The 22661-nt window shown below is 35.8% G+C and overlaps 1 protein-coding gene across 7 annotated transcripts in view; it reads right to left on the reverse strand.

Moving 5' to 3' along the window:
- Window positions 1-22661, reverse strand: part of STXBP5L (syntaxin binding protein 5L) — a 171748-nt gene that overhangs the window by 140847 nt on the left and 8240 nt on the right. For all 7 annotated transcript variants that reach the window (XM_081138285.1, XM_081138283.1, XM_081138282.1 and 4 more), the window contains exons 3-4: window positions 4516-4613; window positions 1062-1143 (exon numbers count right to left, since the gene is read on the reverse strand). In XM_081138285.1, coding sequence (XP_080994411.1) covers window positions 1062-1143; window positions 4516-4613 — 180 coding nt within the window. The remainder of the gene's footprint in view (window positions 1-1061; window positions 1144-4515; window positions 4614-22661) is intronic.

Below are 22661 nucleotides of genomic sequence, written 5' to 3' on the forward strand. Positions count from 1 at the left end.
CAAAATAAATGAACAAACAAAATCTAAACAAATTGATAGATACGGAGAACATTTTGATGGTTGCTAGATGGAAGGAGGGTTGGGAGGATAGTTGAAAAGGGGAAGGGATTAAGATACATAAATTGCCAGTTAGAAAAACAGTCACAGGGATGTGAATGAAGTACAGCATAGGAAATATAGTCAATAATATTATAATAACTATGTATGGTGTTGGATGGGTACTAGACTTATTGGGACGATCACTTCATATGTTATATAAATGTATAATCACTACATTGTATACCTGAAAGTAATATAATATTGTATCTCAACTGTAATTGGAAAATTTTAAAACATTAGGGGGGGAAAAAAGAATGCCTATGAGATGGCCATTCAAACCAAATAAAACATCTTCCCACTCCAAAAAAAAAATCAGAGTCAAGATGGCCTTAAGTAGCCTTCAACTAATGGAAGATCTTCAACCTTTCTGAGCTTTATAAATACATATTTTGTCTTAGGGAGTTCCTAATCACCATAGGTTTGTAAAAATAGGGATAGGGTAAAGCAGCCAATTGTCATATTAGCTATGGATACATAAATAAATACAAATTCATACATATACCAACAAATGCTTATGGAGATATACACAGATAAAAGAGTTCATAGGTAAATAAGTGAAAAGATTATTTCATGACAATAGACAAAACATGAAATTAGTGCTGGATTATAATATTTAAGTTGGTGGGCTGAGAGTGTATAGAAGAAAAGTTTTATGGTCAGTGAAGCAAGCAAAATATTTCAGTAATATTTTAAAAAACATTTAAATAATCTATAAATTATTCTACACAATCACAATAACAGGATCTTCACATACAACTTTTTCTTTTAAAATTTAATACGTTGACAAATATTGGAGTACAGTCTTTTAAAAAAACTTTGACCATGAATACTACTGCATACATACATGTCTTTAAGTATCTAGAACCAAAATATAGAAAGATTACATCAGTGAATGCAGTGAGTGTGTGTGAGAGAGAGAGAGAGAGAGAAAGAGAGACAGAAACAGTTAAGAAAATCCTTACCTCATTGATCAAGAATTGAAGCTGCAGGACAGCTGCACCACTTTCATGTTGGCAATAACAATCAACACCAGGTCTCCCAAGTCTAATATAAGTAAAAGTCAAGGATTCTAACATTTTAATTAGCACTTATATTAGTGGGGGGAAAAATAAACTAACTTACTTAATAACTGATATTTTGCTTTTTAATTATCCTAATTTTTGTAAATAAAGAGTTGAAAAATCTTAGTCTTTATTGATGCAAATTGCATTATATACAGGGTATCAGCAAAATAGCCAAATAAGATATCCCTTACATGTATCTCCCCCTCAACAAAAATAATTTCGCACCTATATCAGACAAAATGGCCTTCACAGGAGCCCCCAGATTCAAGTAGGAGACTGTGAAACCCTGATGCAGTTCCAGAATGAAGAGAGCCATTTTGAGAAGGCAGGCTCACACCCAGGTGGCTGATATGAAAATAGATCTGTGTCCGTGAGAACTCGGCTACAGCCCTGTTTGGATTTGCATTTGTCACCAGCAAATGCCATACAACTAGGGTTCCAGAGGAGTCAAGCCAACATATACATCAGGTAATAGGCATTGAGACCTTGGTCCCAGTTGTGGACTCAGAAATGGCCTTTGAGCTAGCTCCAACCCATCTCAGCTGCAGTGCAGAAGCCCCTGGAGGTAAGGCTGCCAAATTTAATCAGATTATAGATTGTGAAATGGCCCTGTAACTCAGCTCCAGCCTGTCCCATCCACATTTCAGAAACAGTCTCAATGGCACACAAACACACTTGTCTGTACCCCCAGATACCCTGAAAGGGCCCTATACTAGGCATTAGGCCCCTCCCTCAGTCTATGCTGAACTGCTGTGCCAAACTGGATAAATTTTTGTCTGTACCCCACGGAGATCCTGAAAGGGCCCTATACACAGCCCCAGACCCCTCACAGCCATAATCAGCCAGCAGTCCTGAGGGTCCAGGGTCCCAGTGGGAAACACTCCTGTCTGCAACCCTAGAGAGTCTAAGATGGCCCTATACTCAGTTCCAGACCCACTCAACTGCAGTCTGTGAATGGTCCTGCTCCCACCAGGAACCATCAGGAAACATTCCTGTCTGCATTCCCAGGGATCCTGAAAGGACCCTATATTAGGTTTCAGCCCTCCCAACCTACAATCCACAGCAGTCCTATCAGCACACGGTCCTGACAGGAGAAATGACTGAACCCAGGATAGCCCTCAAGAACACTATAGGCCACTCCAACTCCTCTAGCCATGGTCAGAAACCAATCCAGCCCATCTAGTAACCTGAAAGGAGACATGCCCATCTGTGCCTGTAGAGCCAGATCTGCAAACCCTAGTCTTGGTTGTGGAATCTGAAACAGCTGTGACAATCACAGTTCAGGGCCAGTCTTGCCCACCTAGGGACTTATCCAGTGATCAGGCAGCAGTCCTCCCAGGAACCTGATGAAAGCTATACCTGCAATTTACCTGGTAATCTACTATCTGAGGACCCACATGTGGACCCTTGCACAAGTGCCACCCTACTGAACAAGGTACTGGAGGCAGTCACATCCACCTAGAAAACAGAAGGAATTCACACCAGCCTGTGCCCTGGTAACAAGCCCACTAACGACAGACTCCATTACAGACCTAGCAACAGCTTCATAACCTGCTCCAACCCAGCACAATTGCATTCCAGAAGTAATCTTATCAGCCCAGAAAACAAACATAAGAAGATCTTTATATTCTGAAATCAGTCTGTAAAGACTGGAAGAAGTGTTTGCTCTTACAAATGCACAGGGATTACATGGTTCATGAAGAAATATACCACCACCAGTGGAAACTAATAGAGCTCTAGTAACTAACTCCAAAGAAATATAGATCTATGATTTACCTGACAAATAATTTAATATAATCATTTAAAGAGATGCATGTGCAAAAGAATGCAGATAGACAAACAAAATCAGGAAAATAATTAATTAGCAAAGGACTAGGGTGGGAGCAAAATACAGGGTGGGGGCAAAAGTATGTTTACAGTTGTGAATATGCAAAACACAGTTTATTCTTGTATTATTTATTAATTATTGTATTATTTTCCATACAAACAACAGAAAACCTGCTTTTGCCCCACCGTATATATGAGAACACCACAATGAGATATCGCTACAAAGTTGCCAGAATGGCTAAAATTAAAAAAACACAAAATGCTGCTAATGATGTGGAGATATTGGATCACTCATACACTGCTGCTGGGAATGTAAAATGTTGCAATCACTCTGGAAAACAGTTTGGCATCATCTCATAAAACTAAACATGAAACTACCATACAACCTCTAACTGTACTCCTGGACATTTATACCAAAGAAATGAAAACTATGTTCACACAAAACGTGCACACAAATGTCCATAGCTACTTTAATCATAATAGCCAAAAAAAACTGGAAAGCAGATATCCTTCAACAAGTGAATGATTAAACAAACTGTGATACATCCATACCATAGAATATTACTCAACAACAAAAAAAATGAACTATTGATACATAACAACAATTTGGATGAATCTTCAGAGAATTATGCTGAGTGAAAAAAGCCAATCCAAAAAGCTGACATACTATATGATTCCATTTATATAACATTCTTAAAGTGGTAAATTATTAAAATAAAGAACGAATTAGTGACTGTCAGGAGTCATGTGTGAGGTGGGAGAATTAGAGGGATAGGGTATGACTTTAAAAGGGCAACATGAGGAATCATTGTGATGAAATGTTCTATATCTTGAGTGTATCAATATCAATAAATTTGTTGTAATATTACAACAAATATTTAGTTTTATATATCAACAAATATCTATAGTTTTATAAGATGTTACTCTTGGAAATTGAGTAAAGAGTACATGGGATGGATTTCTCTGTATTATTTCTTAGAACTACAATTAAATCTGCGACTTTCTAAGTAAAAATTTAATTTAAAAATAGGATGACATTAAAAAAATTTTGGCAAGAAATTTACAGTACTGCAAGCATATTTTAGAAAAGAAGAAAGTTCTCAAATCAATGGCCTCAGTTTCCACCTTAAGATCAAATTAAACCCCAAATTAAGCAAAATAAGGAAATTTTAAAAAATCAAAGTAAAATCGATGAAACAGAATATAGAAAAACAATACAGAAAAGCAATGTGACCAAAAGTTGGTTCTTCTTAAAACCAATACAGCTGATAAGCTTCTAGCCACACTGATCAGGAGAAAAGACACAAGTTGCCAATATTGGGAATTAAAGAAGAAATAAAAACACTTATCTCACAGACATTAAAAATAGGCCAATAAATTTGACAATGTGGGTTTTCACAATCATTACTAACCTCTAAAAAAACAATAAATTTTATTTGGTCACAAACATATTTACTCACCTGAATATTTAAGGAAATGCAATTGTTATTAACATAGTAAATAATGAACCAAAAATTAAGGATACATTCGTATAGCACCTGTTCTCGTCCCAATAGCCAAGATTTTCTGAACTGGATCAAAGGCTAATGCTGTGGGCTGATAAGGAAAACCATGCCGAACTGTCTGAAAGAGAGCAAATGGTAAAAATAGTCGTCAGGGAAATTAAATTAAAATCACAAGATACCCATTATCCAACCAGCAAAATAACTAAAATAATAATCTTTTAGCTTAAAAAAAAAACTACCACCAAATGTTGGTAGAAGTGTAAAAATGACACAACCACTTTGGAAAAATGTCTTGCAGTTTCTTATAAAACTAAATATATACTTGTCCTATGACCTAGAAATTCCACTCATACGTATGTACCCAAGAAAATAAAGAACATATGTCCAACATAATAATTTATATAAGTATGGCCCTAATAAGTTTGTATACAATAACCTAGAAACACCCTGGATGTCCAACAAGAGAATCAAAAAACAAAACTGATATACTAATACAATGGAATACTACTAAACAATTAAAAACTACTGAGAGATGCAACGACATGGATGATTCTCGATAACATTATGCTAAGTAAAAGAAGCAATATGCAAAAGAGTGCATATAGTATAATTACATTCATGTTAAATTCTGAACAAGCAAAACTAAACTATGGTGAAAAAAATCAGATCAGTGGTTGACCTGAGCAGAAATGGGAAGGGGTATGAAAGAATTTTATTGAGTGAAGGTAATATTTTATATTTTGATAGAGGTTTGGATTACACAAGTGTATACATTAGTTAAAATTAATAAAATGGTTCAATAAAATTTGTGATTTCTCTGTAGGAAATTATACCTCAAAAAAGATAAGAAAAAGTTATTATAAACAAACATTGAACTCCAGTTCATGATATGTATACTGAAGTTTTAAGAGGTAAAGTGTACTGACATCTGCAACTTATTTTAAAGTGCATCAAAAAAAGTATTATGAATAGATGGGTAGATAGATGGATGATAAAATAAATATAGCAAAATGATAATTATCAAATCTGGGTGGTGAATATATATGTATGTGTGTGTATGTGAGTGTAGGTATATACATATACATACATAAGTGTTCACAGTATAATTCTTTCAACTTCTCTGTCTGTTTAAAAGTTTCCTTAATAACAAAATGGAAATATATATATATAAAGAGCTCATTATATCATAAAGGAGATAAAACTAACATGTAAAAAGGGAATATGCAACATTAGGAAGGAATTAAATTCAATATAAAATGTGCTATAACTTTTTAAGAATTAGAGGGCAACATAGATAAAAATAAAATATAGATTCTATATCTTGTTCAGTCAGATATTTAGTGCTCCAAGAACTATTTTTGATGGAAATACTTTCATAATTAAATATTATGTTTATAAATTACAAATGTAAATAGATGAAAAGAAAGATAAACTATAACATGTAGTTCATTTAAAACTCTTATTCCCCAGAGAAAACACTGTAAAGTTCATTGCATAACTTCCTCATTTGCTTTTAAAATGCAGACGAACATATATGCATATGCATATATGTAGTATATAACCAGATCTGTAATGTTTTTTTCACTCAACAGTATATCATGGAAAAGTTTCACACACACACACACACACACACACACACACACACAAATGGGTATACTTCAAAGTTTTTAAAGTTGCAGAGTTTATTATAGTATGAATGTACCATGATGTCCTTAACCAACCAACTACTGTTCTATAATCTCTAAATAATTCTCAACTAAATTGTAAAAAAATAAACCAAAAAATCCAGAAAAAAACTACACATTTCCTTGTCATGATTCTTAACTCCAGTGTTTCCCATTTGACTCCACACTGTCTTCTTTATTTAGACTTAGAACATTGTCAAGAGGAAGATAGCCTTATTCTTCCTACAGAGCAATGTGGATACATAATCAGGATATAGTTCCTTTCCAAAATATAAAAGCGGTGGGAATGCTTCCCAACTCATTCCGTGAGGCCAGTATTAACCTGATACTAGAAACTGACAAAGACATCACCAAGAAAAGAAAACCAAAGATGACTAATTCTTATTAATAGAGGTATAAAAATCCTCAATAAAATACTAGCAAACTGATTCCAGCAACATATTAAAAGGATATATACCATGATTTCGTGGGACTTATCCCAGGAATGTAAGGTGGATTTTAGATTTATTAAAAATTATTTAATGTGCCCTGGCCAGTGTGGCTCAGTTGGTTGGAGTGTTGTCCCATACACCAAAAGGTTGAGAGTTCGATTCCCTGTCAGGACACATACCCAGGTTGTGAACACGATCTCCAGTGAGGGTCAGCCCATCAATGACTCTCTCATTATTTATGTTTCTATTTCTCTCTCCCTTTCCCTTCCTCTCTCTGAAATCAATAAAAACATTTTAAAAAATAGAATAAAATAAATAAAAATGGGTAGAAAATCTGAATTGATTTTTCCAAAGACATACAGATGGCTAAAAGGCATATGAAAAGATGTTCAACATCACTATTTATTAGGGAAATGCAAATCAGAACCACAATTAGTGAGATATCACCTCACACCTCTTAGAATGGCTATTACCAAAAGACACAAAATAATAAGTGTTGGAGAAGATACGGAGAAAAGGGAACTCTCATATACTGTTGGTAGGATTATAAACTGGTGCAGCCCCTATGATCTAGTAATTCCTCTTCTGGGTATTTATCTGAAGAATATAAAACACTAAATCAAAAAGATATATGTACTAAGAGAGTAACCAAAGAACTTATATGCATATATGCATAACCCATAGACACAGACAGTGCAGTGAAGGCTTGAGGAGGGGGCAGGAGCAGGGTGGAGAGGGTCAATGGGAAAAAAAAAGGGGCATCTGTAATACTTTCAACAATAAAGAAAAAAAATTTTTAAAGATATATGGCCCTAGCCAGTTTTGCTCAGTGGTTAGAGTGTCAGCCTGTGGACTGACAGGTCCCAGGTTTGATTTTGGCCAAGGGCACATACCTCCATTGCAGGCTTAATCCCTGGCCCCGGTCGGGGTGCGTGCAGGCAACCAATTGCGCTCGCTCTCTCGCTCTCTTGCTCTCTCTCAATTCCTCCCCCCGTCCCTCCCTTCCTCCCTCCCTTCCTACTACTCTCTCTGAAAAGCAATGGAAAAAATATTCGGGTGAGGTTTAAAAAAAAAAAAAGGTATATGTACTATGTTCACTGCAGCATTATTTACAATAGTCAAGATATGGAAACAACCTAAGTATCCACTGATGGATGAATGGATGGATAAAGATGTAGTATAAATATATATAATGGAATACTACTTGGCTATAAAAAGATAAAATATTGCCATTTGCAACAACATGGATAGATCTTGAGGATATTGCACTAAGTGAAATAAGTCAGATAGAAAAAGATAAAAACTATACGCTTTCACTCTTATCTGGTATATAAAAGAAAAAAGTAACAAATAAACTAACAACAAAGCAAAAACAAACTCACAGATACTGACAACAGAATGGTAGTTACCAGAGGGAAAAGGGGGTAGGAGGAGGGAGAATTGGGTAAAGAGGGTCAAATATATGATAACAGAAGGAAACTAGACTTTTAGTCATGTGCACGCAACAGAGTATACAGATATCAAATTATAAAACAACTAAACATGCTATTATCATATGATCCAGCAATTGCACTTCTGGGCATTTATCCCAAACAAATGAAAACTTACTTTCACACAGAAACTTGTGCACAAATGTTTATAGCAGCTCTACTCATAACAGCCAAAAACTGGGAAGTGACTCAGGTGTCCTTCAGTGGGTTAGTGGTTAAACAAATTGTGGTGTATCTATACTATGGAATACTACCCATCAATGAAAAGGAACAAACTAGTGATACATAAAAAACTCTGGATGTATCTTCAGAGAATTATTACAGGCAAAAAAAGGCCAATCCCAAAATGTTATATACTATCTGATACCATTTATAATATTCTTGAAAAGACAAAAAAAAAAAAAAGAAATGGAGAACAGGTTAGTGGTTCCCAGGATTAAAGGCGAAGGTTGTGTGCTGCTCTAAAAGGGCACCATGAGGGATTCTTGTGATAATGAAAATGTTCTGTATATTGATTATACCATTGTCAATATCCTGATTGTGGTACTGTATTTTAGTTTTGCAGATGTACCTTTGGAAGAAACTGGGCAATGGATACATGGAATCTATCTGCATTATTTCTTACAATTGCATGTGAATCTACAATAATCACAAAATAAAAATTTAATTAAATAATAAAAAATCTATGATATTTTCACAAGATTAATATGACATCCAGAAAAAACTCTAAAAATCTAGTAAATACTGGCAAAATATCAGGTTAAAGCAATGCAAACAACAGGGAAAATGGGTTCACACTATTAATATCAGAATTCAAGGCAAAGAGCATTAAATAGAACAGCAAATATTTTATGTAGCTAAAGGGTATACTTCTCAATGGAGATATACCAGTGCTTTTGCACAAATATCACTGTATTGAAACATAAAGGATAAATTAATAAAAAGAATAAAAATGAACAGAAATACAACAGCAATAAACAGTGCAGAATGATATATCTTTCTATTATTAATTAATCTGATAAGCCAAAAACAAGATATAGAGGAACTGTATATAAAATTAGTAAGATTTATAAAAAATTATGAGCCTCACCTATCCCAAATAAAAAAACTTTCTAGTGTTTCTATCTAGTGTTATTGGAATATTTATAATGATTCATCACATATAGACTCACAAAAAGAAAAACCTAAAATTTCAAAGACTACATATTAAAGAAAACTTATTAAAGGCAAAAAATAAAATAAACTGATTAACTGTCAGCTCCATGAACAAGTTCTTTTAAAATATCAATGAAACAGACAAACCTCTGGAAACGTTAATGAAGAGAAAAAGAGAAGATAAAAACACATAATGTTAAATTAAGATATATAGCCATAGTTACAAAATTGTTTTTATTATTAAAAGAATGTATAATTCTGTACTAATAAATGTGAATAAAATGTGGACAAAATTTGTCATTTCCTATGAAAATATAAATCAGTGGCTAGAAACAAGATGGCGACGTAGGTAACAGCTACACCCGCCGCCTCCCACAACCACATCAAAATTACAACTAAAATACAGAACCACCAGCACTCAGAGCCTCCTGAGATCTGGCCGAACAGAGAAGCCCCACAATCAGGGAGCTGAAGAAGCATCGAGACCGTTAGGAGGGGTGCAGACGCTGGCGGATCGGGGCTGAATCATGGAGACGGGGCTGAATTGTGCAGACGCGGCAGAGGGGCCCACACCTGGTGCCGCGGTTGAAACCCGGAAGGGAATCTCGGCGGTGGAGGTTTCCTGGAGGAGGGAGAGTCCCAGCCCCACAGCAGGCCCTCAGCCCAGGGCTCCAGGCCGGGAAGAGATGTCCCCACAACTTCGGGCTATGAAACCAGCAGGGACTGTCCTTGAGGGACTCGGAGGCTGGGGGTGGCGCCAGCAGCTCCTCTTAAAGGGCCGGGGCACGAACTCACTCGTACGCGCTCCCTCTGAGCCCAGCACCGGGCAGCAGCTGGAAAGGAACCTGGGACACTTGGGGAGGAACTAAGGCGAGACCTGGAGGGGCAGCTTTCTCCCAGGCAGAAGAGCTGGCAGAGGCCATGGCTCCTTTGGCAAGTCCTTCGCGCACACAGCCAGCAGGCAGGCACCATATTTGAGTCGCCAGCACCTGACTCACACCTTTGGCCCCACCCCGGTGATTCCCGGAGGCCCCGCCCCTCCCCACCTGCAGCTCATCCAGGCCATTTCCAGTGGATTTTCTGTGCAAGTAGCCTCTCCAGCCTCATGCTTAGGATTTTCCTAAAATCTCTCAAACAAGCAGCAGCATGCTCCATACGGCTTGATAAGTGGCCCCAAGCCTGGCACTAGCAGCAGTCTGCATTGGATCATAGCTTGGCCTCTCCTGGACAACACAAAGCTCAGCACAAGTAGCAGCCAACTACGGTTTGCTGTGTAGCTCATGCTGGGTGGCCCTGAGCAAGGCACTGGCACAGGCTGACTTTGCACCTCCCGGAACGCCCCAGAGACAGTGCACCTGGTGCACAGACTCGACCAAGCTGGATTACAACCCTACCACATCCACGAGTGACACACTCAAGGGGCACACTTGGTGAACACCAAAGCTCCACTGAAGTAAATCCTGATCCATAAGGGTGTCTCCAGCACAGCAGCTCTTTGGCTGTAGTTGCAGTTGGTCCTCACAGCTGACTGGCCTGGGGGTCAGTTTCTCCCAGTGATGCCAGCAGCAACCAAGGCTCAACTACAACATGACAGTGCACACAGCCAACACAGGGGAGCACCTAGAAGGCCCAGCTCAGGTGACTGGGGAGGCTGGGCCACTGGAGCCTACAGGACACCTACTACACAGAGCCACTCTACAAATTCCAGAAGACATAGTAGCTCTACCTAATACATAGAAACAAACATCAGGAAGCAGCCAAAATGTGGAGGCAAAGAAACATGTCACAAAGGAAAGAACAGAAGAAATCTCTAGAAGAGGAACTAAATGAAATAGATCCACGCAAGCTAACAGAGAGTTCAGAATAATGGTTATAAGGATGTTTAAGCAGACTGTTAGGGAAATAACTGAGAAAATCGATAACATAATAAAGTACCAATTTGAAATGAAGCCTACACAAACTGAAATGAAGAATAATTTACATGGAATCAACAGTAGAGGACACTGAGAATCAAATCAGCAATGTGGAACATGAGGAAAGAAAAAACACCCAACCAGAAGAGCAAAAAGAAAAAAGAATCCAGAAATATGAAAATAGTATAGGGAGCCTCTGGGACAACTTCAAGCAGCCCAACATTTTTATTATTGGGGTGCCAGAGGGGAAGAAAGAGACCAAGGAATTGAAAACTTATTTGAAAAAATAATTACAGAAAACTTCCCCTACCTGGGGAAAGAAATCGACTTACAAGTCCAGGAAGCACAGAGGGTCCCAAACAAGAGGAACCCAAATTGGCCCACAGCAAGACACATCATAATTAAAATGCCAAAGGTCAAAGACAAAGAGAGAATCTTAAAAGCAGCAAGAGAAACGCAGTTACCTACAAGGGGGCACCCATACGACTGTCAGCTGATTTCTCAACAGAAACTTTGCAGGCCAGAAGGGAGTGGCAAGAAATATTCAAAGTGATGAAAAACATGGAACTACAACCAAGATTGCTCTACCCAGCAAAGTTATCATTTAGAATTGAAGGTCAGATAAAGAGTTTCTCAGACAAGGAAAAGCTAAAGGAGTTCACCACCACCAGACCAGCACTACAGGAAAAGTTGAAGGGTCTTCTTTAAGAAGAAGCTAATGAACAAAAGAATCTGATGAACTAAATAAATCCAGAGACATTGACGCATGCAACAGACGATCATATTTCAGAGGAAGGAGGGAAGGGGGGTGGAGGGTGGGAAGAGATTAACCAAAGAAGTTATATGCATAACCCATGGACACAGTTAATAATGAGGTGAAGGCCTGGGAAGGGGGTGGGAGGGAAGTGGAGGGGATCAATTGGGGGGGGAAAATGGGTTACCTGTAATACTCTCAACAATAAAAATAAATTTAAAAGTAAAAAAAAAAAAAGGAAAATATAAATTAGTAAATTTCATTAAAGAAAAGGCAGTAATCTAAATTGATCAATTACCATAAAATTTTTGCTTCAAAAAACACTTCCTCAAAAATATTGATCCCAGCCAAGAGTATTTTTCAAACCTTTAAAGAACTAGGCACCTTATTTCAGATAGAAAAAAAAATGAAGATTAAACTCACATTTTAAAAAAATGACCTATGGGGAGGGGGATGGGACAGGGTGGAATGGGTCATTGGGGAGAAAAAGGGACATCTGTAATATTTTAAACAAAAATTAAATTTAAAAAAAAACACAACAAAAAAAACACACGACCTAGGCTACACACACACACACAGGCACACAGAGCACACACACGAGATAATTATATATCAATTCTATTTAGAAATATAAGAGGCAAGTCCCAAGTAAAATATTTGAAAAGTAATTCTTGTAGCTTATTTTTTTAAAGTATTACACGATTAAGTAGTTTATTCCAGAAATACAAATTGGCACAATCTTTTAAATATCTCTTCATAAATATAGATATCTCTCTATCCCATCTGACTTCAATAAGTTTATTGAAAGTTACAAAATAAGAATGACAAAATATAGCTATCTTCTAAGTTAGTATTAAACAAAAATATGTTGTAAGAAGAGTTCCTATTCAAAATAGCAAAACAAATAAAATTCTAGGATAAAACCTTACAAGAAATGTGTGACCTATCCAAACAACTAAAAAAAACAAAACCCCACTATAAAACATTTCTGATCAAGGTAAATTTAAAAAAAACCTTTTCTTGAAAATCAGAAAATTCAATATCCAAAATATAACCTTTCCCCAAAATATAAATGTACTGTAGAACAATCAGAATCCAATTCGACTTTTTATGAAACTTGAGAAAAAGACTAAAGTTTATCTAGAAATATAAACCTAAAACTGAACAAGAATTTCTGAAAAGGGAAACAATAGGGGTAGAAAAAATATGAAATATTGAAAAATATTATAAAACAATAATATTAATTGTTATACTAATATAGGAAGACATAGATCAATATAATAAAATAAAATGCTGAAAAGCAGGCTAAATAAATAAAATAATTAAACATATGACTAAAAGCAGCAATCAAATCAATGATGAAAAAAGTATTATTCCCTAACTGGTACTGGAACAACTGACTGATCATTTAACAAAATGAGATCCCTATTCCTATAACATTAAAGGAGATGAAAGCCCTTTGCATAACATTAGGCAAAGTTCTGTAACAGCTTTTTATATATAACATAATTTTAAAAAGTGTTAATATCACTGCTATATAAAACATACTTAAAAATAATAAGAAAAAAAGCTAAACATCCCAAAATAAATACTCAACAGACACCTAATTCACTATAGAAGAAATGCAAATGAGCAATACATTATTTTATGTGCAAAATTCACTACTAAACAATGAAATACAAACTAAAACAACCTTAAGTTACCACCTCTTGCCAATTATATAGTCAAACATTTTTTAAATAATGGTAATTTCTACGGTTTTCAAAGGTAAAAGGAAACAAGTACCCCTATAAGTTTCCTTCCTGGCCCATTTTACTGAGGAATAATTGACAAATAAATATAAACTTCTAATAAGAACTATAAACTTGTACAACTTTTCAGTGGGACAATTTGATTATACATATCAAAAACCTTTAAAAATATGCTTACTCTTTAGCTGTGAACTTGTTCTCCTAGGAATTTTATCCTAAGGAAAAATTCTAACTACATTAAGATACACAAAGATATTGTTATCATACATGCAAAAAAAGATGACAGGCTCAGTTAAAGTAAACGTTGACCTTTATTAGGGAAAAATACCAGCCTAGGACATGACTACCCACCATGAACCCTTTTTAGTTAGAAAGTTTTGATTTCAGACCTTCCTATGTGGTTATTTTAGGTCTCTGAGTTTGTAAGGCCATCATGTAGGCCTCCTCTGAGCTTGTCAGGATTAGTATGAGGCCCCCCCTTTTTTTGTCCACAATACTTCTAGTAGTATTTCATGACAGTAAAATAGTAGATATAATTGAGGATTAGTTTAAACAAGCTGTAATCCATAAATAGAATAGGATCCTAGGGAACCACTCAACTGTAAATAAATAAATAAACAAATAAATAAATAACTAGATAAGAAGTTCGTAACATATTAAGTAGGAAAGTTATAAAGAAGAATGTATAGAGCCCATTTTTACATGAACAAAAACCCTTTTTATATGTAATCATAAACATAGAAAAACATCTGGAAATAAATACTGCAAAAATTAATGGTGGTAATATCTGGGTAAAATTATGTTCTTTCTCTTTTTGCTTATTTATATTTTCCAGTTCTTCTACAAGAAATATAAATTACTTGTAAAACAAAAGAATAAAAGTTTAAAAGAAAACAAAATTCTGGGCATATCTTAGATACTTACTAAACACTTCCTGAATTTAAAATAACTCACAATGAACATCAATATAATTGAAAAAGTTAACCTTACACCCTTACTAATGTGTTTCAAAATCTGATTCAAAGTCCACAAATAACTCAGTACATTTTTTTAAATTAACAATTATTTATTATGATGATGATGCCAAAATCTTTTCTAATTATATAAATTAATTCTAGTGTAGACTTGAAGGTTTTTGTTTTTAAATCATATTCCAAATAATGCATGTACTTTTTACTTTTCAGGATTTTATTTGTTGTTTAAAAAAAAAAAAAAAGGAGCCCAGCCAGTGTAGCCCAGTAGTTGAGCATCAATCATGATCTAGGAGATTGTGGTTCGATTCCCGGTTACGGCACATGCCCCAGTTGTGGGCTTGATTCCCAGCAGGGGGTGTGCAAGAGGCAGCCAATCAATGACTCTCTCATCATTGATGTTTCTCTCTCTCTCTCTCACCCTTTCCCTTCCTCTCTCTGAAATCAATAAAGATATATTAAAAAACAAACAAACAAACAAAAAACTTGAGGGACAGATAAGCAGATATAGAGAATCACAACTTACTGGAACAAAAGCCCAAGAGCAAAAATGTCCATATATGGAACAATATAAGAATATGAAAACCTAAACTATAATTGACAAATTGCTGGAGGTCCAGTATGGATAAGATTGAGAGTTAAGAACTCCAAGGGTCCAGTCTTAGTGATGGTGGTGGGGGGCACACTTTTGTGAGTTTTACCTCCAGGAGTCCTGCCAGGTTCTCCCAATGAGTAATGGAGAAAAATCCCTCCTGCTTCTGGCAAAAGGAGGGAAAAAAGTAGTTATTTTGAAATATGCCCAAAGCATTCTGTTATTCTTAAGTCCTGCCTGAAAGAGAAAGAAAAACTATTTTGCCAGAGCCTAACTGACTGGGGGAAGGGAAATATTCAACTCCAGCTCCCTCTAGCCTTTAAGTGGGAGAAAGGAAATACCAACACTAGCGTTCCTGTCTCATAGAGGGAAAAAAGCAAAACTGAAAAGCACTTGTGAAAATAAGTCACAGCCCAAGGGCCTAGGCTCTCTAAAAGACTGAGTACTAATCATAGAACTATAATACTTCCTCTCCCCCATGCCTTACCACCACATCAAAAGGGATCCGCTATAAAATAAGCAAAAACAAGGGGAAGAACTGAACATCTCATATTTTATTTAAGCAGGGGCTGCCAGGGAAACTCAAAGACAACAGGGGAGACAAAAACAAGGACACCAGAGAAAATTTTAGCTTCTGACACCTACAGCTGTAGCAAACAAAGTATAGCCTAGCCCCTAGGCAGATAAACATAAAACCCCACACTAAATGCCTATTTACCTCAGTTCCTTTTTCCCTGTGCATCATATCTGGCCCTCAACAAAATGACAAAGCATACTTAAAGACAAAATAAAAACACAATTTAAAGAGACAACAAGCATCAGAGCCAGTTTCAGATATGGTAGTATTTTAGAACTATCAGCCTGAAGATTTTAAAAATATTTTTGAACCCTAGCTGTTTTGGCTCAGTGGTTAGAGTTGTCCCACAGACTGAAGGGTCTCAGGTTTGATTTTGGTCAAGGGCATGTGCCTTGATTGCAGGCTCAATCCTTGGCCTGGGTCAGGGCATGTGCAGGAGGCAGCCAATTGATGTTTTTCTCTCTCTCTCCTTCTTTCACGTTCTCTGAACAGCAATGGGGAAAAAAATCCTCTGGTGAGGATTAAAAAAATTTTTTTTTGATTAATATTCCAAGGAAGGGCTCTAATGGAAAAAAAAAAGTGGGTAATATGCAATAACAAGTAGGTAACATAAGCACAAAATGAAACTCTAAGAAGCAAAAGGAAATGCCACAAATAAAAAACAGTGTTAACAGAGATAAAGAATGCTTTTGACAGGTTTATTGATAAACTGGACACAGCTGAGAAAGAATAAGTAAGCCTGAAGAAATGTCCATAGAAACTTCCAAAACTGAAACATAAAGAGAAACAATGAATAAAGAAATCAAAAGAGGATATCCAAGAACTGTGGCACAAAAACATATGTAATGGGAATATCAGAGAGAGAAGAGAAAAAGGAAAAGAATAAATAATGACTGAGACTTTCCCAAAATTTATGATAGACAACAAATCACAATTCCAGGAAACTGAGAGAACACCAACAAAATAAATACCAAAAAAATCTGGTGTACCTAGGCATATCATACTGAAACTGCAGAAAATCAAAGACTAGAATAAAAAAATCTTGAAAGAAGCCAGAGAAACAAAACCTTACCTAAGGAAGATAAAAGATAAAAAGAATGTTGAATGAAATATTTAAAATGTTTAAAGAAAAAAATCACCAACTTAGAATTCTCTATGCAGTGAAATTCTTCAAAAGTGAAGAAATAAAGATTTCCTCAGACAAACAAAAATTGAGAGAATTTGTCACCAGTAGACCTGCCTTGCAAAAAATATTAAAAGAGATTCTTCAGAAAGAAGGAAAATGATACAGGACAGAAACTTAAATCTACATAAAAAAGTAGTATATTAGAGAAGGGAAAAATCTTTTTCTTATTCTCAATTGATCTAAGAAATCATAATTTGGTCAAAATAATAATAGTGACTTTGTAGTTGGTGATTACAACCTACAGGTAAGTGAAATGAATGATAGCAATGTTATAAAGGACAGGCGGGAGGAATTTGAGATACTCCATCAAGAGAAACTTACACTACCCATGAAATGGTAGTTATTTAAAAGAAGACTTGCCCAGCCGGGCATGGCTCAGCGGTTGAGCATCGACCTAGGATCCAGGCGATCAGGGTTCGATTCCCAGTCAGGGCACATGCCCGGGTTGCGGGCTCTAACCCCCGTCGGGGGCGTGCAGGAGGCAGCCGATCAATGACTCATCATTGATGTTTCTATCTCTCTCTCTCTTTTCCTCTCTCTGAAATCAATAAAGATATATTAAAAAAAAAAAAAAAAAGACTTGAATTAGTTGAAAGGTATATTGCAAACTCAAGGACAACCACTAAAAAAGTATAAAAAGAAGCACAATTGATAAGCTAAGAGAGGAGAGAAAACTGAATCATATAAAATGCTCATTTAAAACCAGAAAAGGCAGAAAAAGGGTATAAGGAAAAAAATAAATAAAAAGAAACAAAAAACAAAAGCAATAAATAGAAAATGGTAACAATTATGGTAGATGTTAATCCACCTATATTTATAACCATTTTAAATATCAATGGACTAACTAAACCAATTAAAAGACAGAGACTGTCAAAGTGGTAAGAAAACAAGACTTCAACTATATGTTGTCCACAAGAAACCCACTTTATTATTATAAAGACATAGACCAGTTAAAAGTAAAGGGATGAAGAAATACCATGCTAACACCAATGAAAAGAAAGTGGGAATAGCTATATTAATTTCAGGCAAAGCAGGCTTCAGAAAAGTATCGGATTAATAGGGCCATTACATAAATAAAGGGGTCAATTCTCCAAGACAACATAACAATCCTTAGTGTGTATGCATCTAACAAATAGAGCATCAAGATACATGAAGCAAAAACTGATTGGGACTGCAAGGAGAAATAGATGAAAAATCTAGGGAGAGAAATAATCATGGGAAAAAAAGGAAGAACACCACATAAGAATGAACCTGAGCAGAAAGAATAAGAAAAATCTCAAAATTTTCTGGTAGTCTGAAGTTACAAGAAGAAAGTGGTTTGGTGGTTTCAGCAAATTACTACCATTCCTTTAAAAGTAATCCTTTCATGGCGAAGAGACACATGAGAAAATGCTCGATGTCGCTAATCATCAGAGAGATGCAAATTAAAACCACAATGAGATATCACTTCACACCTGTCAGAATGGCTGCCATCAACAAATCAACAAACGACATGTACTGGCGAGGGTGTGGAGAAAGGGGAGCCCTAGTACACTGCTGGTGGGAATGCAGACTGGTGCAGCCACTGTGGAAAACAGTATGGAGGTTCCTCAAAAAATTAAAAATGGAGCTGCCGTTTGACCCAGTGATTCCACTCCTAGGAATGTATCCTAAGAATCCTGAAACATTCATCAGAAAGGATATATGTACCCCGATGTTCATAGCAGCACAGTTTACAATAGCTAAGATCTGGAAACAGCCCAAGTGCCCATCAGTAGATGAGTGGATAAAAAAACTGTGGGACATTTACACCGCGGAATACTACGCAGCTGTAAAGAAGAAGAATCTCGTACCCTTTGGGACAGTATGGATGGTCCTGGAGAATATTATGCTAAGTGAAATAAGCCAGACAGCGAAAGAAAAATATCACATGATCTCGCTTATATGTGGAATCTAAAGAACTTAATAAACTGACGAGCAGAATAGATTCAATGACATGGAAGCATAGTTGAGACTGACGAAATGTCAGAGGGAGGGGGGAGAGGGGGTTGAGGGGGAGAGAGTAACCAAAGAATTTATATGCATATATGCACAACCCAAGGACACGGACAATGGTGGGGAGAGTGACTGGGGAGGGGGAAGGAACGGGGGGGGGGAAAGGGTCATTGGGGAGAAAAAGGGACATCTGTAATACTTTAAACAAAAATAAAAATTATACATATTAATAAAAGTAATCCTTTCAGATGGTTCTTAACTTTTTCTGTCTGACTTATTTTGTTTAGGATGATATTCTCAAGATCCATCCATGCTGTCACAAATAGTAGCATGTCATCTTTTCTTATGAGTCGTATTCCATTGCATATAAAACTGAAAGCAACAAATGAACAAACAAGAAAAAGAAACAAAAACTCATAAATACAGACAACAGTATGGTAGTTACCAGAGAGAAAGGGTGTAGGGGGTAGTAAAGGGCAAAGGGGGTCAAATATTTGGTGAGGGAAGAAGATTTGACTTTGGGTGGTGAGCACACATGTAGTATACAGATGATGTATCACAGAACTGTACACTTGAAACCTACATAATCTTATTAACCACTGTCACCCGAATACATGTAATTTAAAAAATAAAATAAAAGTAATCCTTTCACTAGATTAAGAGGATTAAGAAAACCGTGATCACCCTAGCTGTTTGGCTCAGAGGTTAGTGTGTTGGCCTGTGGACCAAAGGGTCCTGGGTTCGATTCTGGCCAAGGGCATGTACCTAGGATGCAGGCTCGTCCCCGGTCAGGGTACAATCAGGAGGCAACCACTCGATGTATCTCTCTCACATCAATGTTTAAGTCTCTCTCTCTCTCCCCCTTCCACTCTCTCTAACTCTCTAAAAAAGCAATGGGAAAAATATCCTCGGGTGAGGATTTAAAAAAAAAAGAAAGAAAACCTTGATCAATAGACTTGGTATTGAGTTAGCTTTGTTGCTGGTCCCCAATGTTCTTCATCCTGGTTCCTTCAGATCAACTCGAGTATCTGGATTATTGTCAGTATCATAGTTTCTCCTGCATCACTCTTTCCTCTATTCTTCCAGGTTCTGTAGCTTTCATCTTGAATCTTAATCTCTGCCTACACTTGATCACACTAAAGCAAACAAACAACATTTAGTGAAACTGCCTTCAGTGACTATGTCCTATGCACTCCTTGCCTGAATCTCCATCAGACTCAGTTAAGTTTCTTAGTATGATTCATTCAACAGCCTGGCTATCCTATTACCAAATACAATGTGCTCCTCAAAAAATATATTTGCTAAGGATATTATTTCACCTCACATACTTTTCTTATATTAAATGATCTATGTTTGCCAATATAGTAGTGACTAAAAAGGGTTAGAAAATAGAAGTGAGATTACGCCAGCATTGTAAAATACTTGTGGTGATGCAGGTCAGATAACAATGTCTCTTCTGGAACTTAGTTAAAATAACTGGTTTAGCTGATACCACATAGTTCAGGTGAAAAATCAGAGTATTAGAGGCATCTTACACCACTCAGACTAATACATACACATTAGAGTTTCTTATAGGATTTCTGAAAATTAGTTTTATTTCCACTGCAAATGAAATTTTGTATATTCACACAAAAATATTAAATTGATATGCTAGGTTGAACTCTCAGAAAAATAAAAGTTACTTCAAATCTTCTATTTACCTGCTAGAGTTAAAAATGGCTGCCTGCTAGGGAATATTATGTGGAGGAAATAAAAATTATATTTTCTCAAATGGAGAAGGAAAAAAAAAAGTGAATTGTGACTAAATGGAGAAACAGGACAAATAAAATTAGCACAAAAATTGTTATACTTACTTAGGATAGTTGTTTTCAAGAATACTATTTCAAGTATGTAATTTAACTAAACATATTACATATAATTACATATTACATATAATTATATAATAATTTCAAATCATTTTGAATTAACAATTATATAACATATTCAAATTATAAAACAAATTCAAATCATCCGATATGCATTCTTGACTATATTGATCGACAAGAAAAATTTCTCTTATGTAGGTACTGAAATTAGCTACTTTAGAAGTAATAAACTGCTAAGAGAAAAAAGCAGCCTCTAACAGCTATTAGCTGGAGCTTGCCTGGCACTAACAGCTAGGCTATGGTGCTCTCCTATGGAACATGAATAATTTCACAGAAAACCATCAAACAAGGTCCCTCTATGACCATGATGAAGCAAGACAAAAACAAAACCACTGCAGGATCATGTTTAGGTACTGATAAATGTAAGAACATTGTGTAAACCACACTAATGATTAAATGTGTTCCCCTCATCCAACTAACATAACTGCTGCTTCTTTAGTAATTGTAGCTTTAGCCTATGCTGTTCCTCTTGCCTCCTAGATAAATATTCTTAGGTTACAAAATGATAGAATTGTCCCTTACTTCCTGACAAAACTCAATTATATTTCTTTGAACTTTCCTAAAATCACCTAACACAAACCCAAATCCTGTAACAAGCCCCTTCCTAACACCCTCTTACTGAGACATCTCATGGTTCCCTATAGTGTGCAATCTCCTTTGATGTAATAAATCTAACTTTGACTAGATTTGCAGTATTCAGTTGATGGGCACAGACACTGCATTTCCTTTCAAATATTCCAAAACCTACCCTACACATTATTTTGACCAGTCTTTTTAGCCTGCAAATTAAATCACTATGATATTGGCATAAGAATAGGCAGAAAGATGGAAGAAAGAACATTGTTAATCCAGATACAAATCCTAGTACATAACAAAAGTTAATATATGTATGACAAAGGAGTATCACAACCAGTAAAAAAACAATCAGTGAATAAATGACATAATAAAACTGATTGGCTACTTGAAAAAAATCACTTTAGAGTCACACTGCACACCAAAACAAATTCTGTTTGGATAAAAAAAGTTAAAATATAAAAGATCAAACAACCAAAAATAAAAGTAAATAGAAATGAATATTTAATCAAAACTCTAAATTTTGGAAGCATTTCCTTGTTTAGGAGATAAGAAGGAAGGGATCAAAGTCTTAACTATACAAAAATCTGTAACTCACTATAACCGAAATCTTTAATAAAGATTAGTATTACTGTAGGAGCAAAAAACTCAATCTTGTAGTAGGGAAAAAAAACCTCAATTTAAAAGCTTAAAGTAGGGATTCTACTTGAATTTTTTAATGGATACAGTCAAAGTTATTGCTATTAAACTAATATGTAAATGATTTACAGACTATAATGTGGGAAACCAATACAATCATCCTATTATTAAAAGCAAACTACAGAACTTAACCCTGTGATTTTTTGCAGGCATATCTTCAAATGAAGGCAGAGAAATGTACTAAACTTCAAAAATTCGGAATTTTTGATCACTAGTAATAACCCTACATATAAATTTGGAAATTATGTAAGTTTAAATTAGTTCTATACTGAGACATACACAAAGTATGACAACACTGTTTTTAAGAACATAAAAACTGCCATACTAAATAAGACCAACAACCCAATTTGCTGACAATATACTATCACCAAAGGACCTTTGGTGAGAAAACGTGATTGTTCTCTATGGTAATCTAAAAAAATTATAAACCTACTTCTTACAAGTCTATAATCCCTTACTCAAGTCTGCACCTGCACCCTAGGATAAGAAA

This window comes from Miniopterus schreibersii (genome assembly GCF_964146895.1).
Source record: "Miniopterus schreibersii genome assembly, chromosome: 5".
Classification (NCBI taxonomy): Eukaryota; Metazoa; Chordata; class Mammalia; order Chiroptera; family Miniopteridae; genus Miniopterus; species Miniopterus schreibersii.